Source organism: Pristiophorus japonicus, chromosome 1 (assembly GCF_044704955.1).
Source record: "Pristiophorus japonicus isolate sPriJap1 chromosome 1, sPriJap1.hap1, whole genome shotgun sequence".
Taxonomy (NCBI): domain Eukaryota; kingdom Metazoa; phylum Chordata; class Chondrichthyes; family Pristiophoridae; genus Pristiophorus; species Pristiophorus japonicus.
The window spans coordinates 47,368,334-47,374,349 of NC_091977.1; the positions used below are offsets into that span (position 1 = coordinate 47,368,334).

A 6,016-nucleotide genomic window follows, 5' to 3' on the forward strand; every position below is an offset into this window, starting at 1 on the left:
GGATCTCATAGAAACATGTAAATTTCTGACGGGATTGGACAGGTTAGATACAGGAAGAATGTTCCCGATGTTGGGGAAGTCCAGAACCAGGGGTCACAGTCTAAGGATAAGGGGTAAGCCATTTAGGACCAAGATAAGGAGAAACTTCTTCACTCATAGAATTGTGAACCTGTGGAATTCTCTACCACAGAAAGTTGTTGAGGCCAGTTCGTTAGATAATATTCAAAAGGGAGTTAGATGTGGCCCTTACGGCTAAAGGGATCAAGGGGTTTGGAGAGAAAGTAGGAATGGGGTACTGAAGTTGCATGATCAGCCATGATCATATTGAATGGTGGTGCAGGCTCGAAGGGCCGAATGGCCTACTCCTGCATCTGTTTTCTATGTTATCTTCCAAACACAATATTTTGAATAGCCCAAGTTGTCAACAGGGGATAAAAATCATCAGAGACTGCCCCTTTAAGTTTTTATCCCCACACTCTCTACATATCAAATGATCCTTCTGACACATTATGATTCTTCCATGGCCTCCCACGAATTGCTTAGATTTCAGGCAACCGGGATTTATCAATTTTGAAAACAAAAAGCGAAACTTGTTCCAAGCAATATGGATCTAACTATACATATCAAAGTCTTGCGAAACTATTTTTAAGAAAGAAAGCATAAAAAAGGAAGGGAAGTTAGTCATTTCTTGAAGCCTTGAGAAGAAACAAAGGATTTACAAGCAGCTGCCAAGCTATGGGGAAACGGTTACCATCTAATTGACGTCAGGAAGTGCTTATTTCTAGAAGTTATAATCACCAAGGTATACAGTTTCACCCTTCGCAGTAGGGTAATTCTGTGTCATATGATGTAATACTGCTGTTCTTCAAAAAGAACATTCTCTGACCTACCATGAGCATCACCAAGGGAGATCCACTTAAAAACAAAGATGCTCCAGCTAGCCTTGGTGTGTGCACAGCGAGTTAGTCAATTACAGTATCTTGTTTGAAACTTCTTTAACTCATCAGTCACAATGACTAAGCTCGGTTTGCACATCATCTAAAATTCTTACTAAAGATGGTTCTGTAATACCATCTCCATTTTATTTGCTTCAATAATATAGATTTGACTTTGCAGATTGGAAAGAAATACTGATGCAAAAACAAAATACTGCGGATACTGGAATCTGGAATAAAAATGCTGGGAATCTCTGGTCAGGCAACATAGAAACATAGAAATTAGGTGCAGGAGTAGGCCATTCAGCCCTTCGAGCCTGCACCACCATTCAATAAGATCATGGCTGATCATTCAACCTTAGTACCCCTTTCCTGCTTTCTCTCCATATCCCTTGATCCCTTTGGCCAAGGGATCTGTGGAGAGAAAGCAGAGTTGACGTTTGGGGTCAATGACCCTTTGTTAGTACTGGCGAGTGTTCGGAAAGAACAGATTCTTAACAAGCACTGAAAGGGGGAGGGGAAGAAGGAACAAAAGGGAAGGTCTGTAATAGGGTGGAAGACAGGAGAGATTAGAGACACAAATGGGATGATGGGCCAAATTGAAATGGTAATGCCAGGAAAGAAATACTATCCTGCTTGTTGATTGGATTAGAAATGTTATAATGTCTTGGCAGTTATTTGCACCGTCAGGAACCCCAGCCTCGGGAAATTAACACCACAAGCTGGCCTCATGGCTAGTTGAGTAAATCAAACAGTTGCCATTTGATGGGAAGAGAACCATCTCCTCAGCCAAAGGTTTTACTGCACATATTTCCTTGCAACTTCCTGACCTGCTTCAAGCAGAAAACCTTTTGCCAACAAGAACTCCAAGTAGGTGGCGAATAATAAAATGAAGCGACATGATCTATTTTGCTAGTGCCTTTATCATTTTTGAATGATATCCTCCACAGACTTAAACTCCCAGTAGTGGATCCACACAGGTCATTTCCTGCCTCATTGTGTGAAAGAATTAATGGGAGTAGCCCAGAGTAAGATTAATATCGAAGGATGGCAATATTTAAATGATTATTAATTGTTGGCACATTTTGAAAAGTAACAGACACTAAAGTACACCAGTAAGACTTTCCTTTTCCCATCAATAGGTTGGTATAAAGTACAGAGACTGTATCCTCAAACCGGGCGGAACTTTAGATGGCATGGACATGCTCAAAAACCTCCTTGGACGTGAACCCAATCAAAAGGCTTTCCTTCTGAGCAAAGGATTGATGATCAAGCAACAAGAGAGTCCTCCTATTAAAGGCTAAATTTCTGCACCAAGAGCAAGATATATGTGGAGATGAATGCAGTCACATTGCACCAATAATATTATTGCATGGTGCAAGTTCACCCCTTGAATGTAGGATGCACAATATCTGTTCACATTGCGGAAAGAATAATAGATAACTGAGGCTAATTTACAAAGTAATAATTGGAATTCAAATAGAGATCACAAATCGCAAAGCAAAGCTCAAGTTGCTAATAATGAATGGTCACCCGAACAAAAAAATGTAGTTACAGCCATGTAATCACACCCATAGCATCTTATTTTAATAGTTATTTCTGTTCTGTTTTGCCTTTATTTTGGCCCACAACAAGTGTTCTGGCATGTGCAGCAGTAAATAAAGACCATGTTACTGATGAGAAAAGCCAGATGGAAAGGTTAACGATTGTGACCTCCATCACTGCATGTTTATTGAGTTGATTACAAATCCAGCCAGTATATTATACAAATATTTCACAATAAATACACTTTATGGATTCATATTTTAATCTATGATGGTGATATTTGATAAAAACAGACTTTTAATACAGACTGTCTTTTAAAATATTGTTGCAGGTTTATTTTTATTTAAGGCATTAACAGTTTGATATATTGAGTCTGACAGCATGATTGTGCATACTGTTTCAGTATGGTGTGACGCCCTTGGTTAGTCAGGTTCAGGTGCACGGGGTTCCCTTTTCTGGAGTGTTGGGTTGGGACAAGACAGTGATGTGCTGCCTGCTTCCATCTTCCTCGGCAGGCATATCTTGAATTTTATCCTTAAGCTCTCAAAAAGACATTTTAGAAGGGCAATTGCTTGCACATGAATACAAGGAGTAGCTTATCTTGAGCTGTTGAGCATGAAAGCTCCCTCTGTGTTTGCACTGGCTTTTGTGCTCATAGATTGCATACTTGGTCGGCAATTGTGAACGATGGGATTAATTCGATTCACGAAGAACCTGATTGGAACTTTGTTCGTTTTTGGTCTACTTAACAATGCAATAAGTTATACAATTAAGTAGTTTGGGTTTACTATTTACAGACTTAGTTAAACCTGGTTAAGACCTGGATCTGTGCCATGGGTTCTATATTGGTTATCAAATTTATAACTTAAAACTGTTTTTACATTTCACCATTATTGTTTTCTCTTGTTTTAAAGGGGTGGGGGAAATAAGCAATACAAAATTATAGATCCAGCTTAGATAAGAGTCATATCAACAAAATGTATGTATATATACACAATGTTCAAATGAAGACAAAGCAAAACATAAAGTGCGACATATAGAAGCAAATATTACACATAGTGGGTCATATTCTTGAATGATGTAAGCAATGTGCATTATATAATGTCTTTTGTGAAACCAATAAAGGATTAACTCAACCAGGTGAGGTGAGAGTGACTGCCCTTGACATCAAGGCAGCATTTGACCTAGTGTGGCATTAAGGAGCCCTAGTAAAACTGATGTCTATGGGAATCAAGGGGAAAACTCTCCAGTGACTGGAGACATACCTAGTACAAAGGAAGATGGTTGTGGTGGTTGGCGGTCAGTCATCACAGCCCCAGGACATTATCCTCGGCACAGCCATCTTCAGCTGCTTCATCAATGACCTTTCCTTCAACATATGGTCAGAAGTGGGGATGTTCGCTGATGACTGCAGTGTTCAGTGCCATTTGTAAATCCTCAGATAATGAAGCAGTCCATGCACACATGCAACGAGACCTGGATGACATTCAGGCTTGGACTGATAAGCGGCAAGTAACATTCATGCAACACAAGTGCCAGGCAATGACTATCTCCAACAAGAGAGTCTAACCACTGTCCCTTGACATTAAACGGCATTGCCATCGCTGAATCCCACACTATCAACATCCTGGGTGTCACCATTGACCAGAAACTTAACTGGACCAGCCACATAAATACTGTGGTAACAAGAGCAGGTCAGAGGCTTGGTATTCTGTGGCGAGTGACTCACCTGACTCCGCAAAGCCTTTTCACCATCTACAAGGCACAAGTCAGAAGTGTGATGGAATACTCTCTACTTGCCTGGATGAGCGCAACTCCAACAATGCTCAAGAATCTCGACATCATCCAGGACAAATTAGCTAGCTTGATTGGCATCCCATCCACCATCTTAAACATTCACTCCCTCCACGACCAGCGTACCATGGCTGCAATACTATCTACAAGATGCACCGTAGCAACTCGCCAAGGCTTCTTTGGCTGCACCTCTCAAACCCACGACCTCTACCACTTAGAAGGACAATGGCAGCAGACCCATGGGAACACCACCACCTCCACCTTCCCCTCCAAGTCACAGACCATCCTCACTTGGAAGTATATTGCCGTTCCTTCATTGTAGCTGGGTCAAAATCGTGTAACTCCCTAACAGCACTGTGGGAGTTCCTTCACCACAAAGACTGCAGCAGTTCAAGAAAGCGGTTCACCACCATCTTCTCGAGGGCAATTGGGGATGGGCAATAAATGCTGGCCTTGCCAGCAACGCCCACATTCCATGAACACATTTTTTTTAAACTACATTTGCTGCTCTTGGTCAAAGCAGAAATATAAAATTACATCTGATTGAATGTTCTTCTGCTTGTTGGATTTTTTTATTTCTAATTGCTTCTTTGGCAACAAAGTTAAGGGCCTTTTTGATCTCCCAACTTTTAAGTTGACCTAGTGAGGGACATTGCGCATGGTGAGAAAATAAAAACAAAATTGCCTATCTTTGTAAGCTCTTGGTATTTCCCACTCTGGCTCTTTTTTTTTCTCTATCTTTGTTTGTCTATCACTCTGTCTCTCCTTGATTTCCAGCTCTAATACTTCCTCATTCAGGTGTCTATCTCTCCTTGTTTTTGCCTTTTTTAAAGTTTTTTTCACTATGCAAGTTTTGTTCACTTTCTCCTGTATCTCTCTCAATCGCTCTATATTGTTTGCATATGTTTTACTGAAGCTGTTGATTTCTACCTTGAACTTTAAAAAAAATTCAAAGCACACAGCAGGATGGTAGCCAACACGCATTAGGACTGGAGACGTGTACCAGGATTTGGTAGTGAGAGGCTGAAAGTGAGAGAGAAAGTGGGTGAAGATTATGGATGTTATATCTGCAATGCACTTATGAATGACTCCACAAGGCAATGTGTTCTCAAACTAGTGACATTGGTCCTTTATTTGTAACTCCAGAGTAAGACAGTTACATGGTGGCTCCCCTTTTAGACAGCTCCTGCCACCAGGGCAGGAAACCCTGGTCTCCACCAGTTGCACCCTCTCGTGGTGCCAGCATAGTATTTACATAGTGTAAACCTTATTGACAGTACATCAGGTAAATAAGTATCTTATTCAACTATACAGTGACTACACAGAGAGTATATCTATAGTCTGCATATATAACAATGGAGCCAGGAGAAAATGGAGGGGGACAAGGTAAGTGGGCTGGGGTTTGGGAGAGAGTTGAGGATAGTCTGGAGTGTTGGGGATCATATGTTGGAGCTGGGCTTTAGGAAGGCTGTGCAGCAGAGTGCATGAAGCATAGGTAGCCACTGCACCAGCAAAAATCAGTGATGTGTTCACTGCTCCCATGATGGCAAGAGTGACGGCAAGAGTGGAATCCTAAAAGATCACGTGCAAGAGGAGCAGGGAGAACAGGAGATGAAGGGTGGAAATAGTCAACAGGTCAGGCAGGATCTGTGGAGAGAGAAATAGAGTTAACGTTTCAGGTCGATGAAAGTTAACTCTGTTTCCACAGATGCTGCCTGACCTGCTGAGTATTTCCAGAATGT

General features: G+C 41.3%; 1 protein-coding gene across 4 annotated transcripts in view; it reads left to right on the forward strand.

Annotated features, from left to right (window-relative positions):
• LOC139263364 (neurolysin, mitochondrial-like) overlaps positions 1-4,728 on the forward strand; it is a 55,331-nt gene extending 50,603 nt beyond the window's left edge. For all 4 annotated transcript variants that reach the window (XM_070879344.1, XM_070879353.1, XM_070879363.1 and 1 more), the window contains exon 13: positions 2,078-4,728. In XM_070879344.1, coding sequence (XP_070735445.1) covers positions 2,078-2,239 — 162 coding nt within the window. In that variant the 3' untranslated portion in view covers positions 2,240-4,728. The remainder of the gene's footprint in view (positions 1-2,077) is intronic.
• Positions 4,729-6,016: the final 1,288 nt, after the last annotated feature.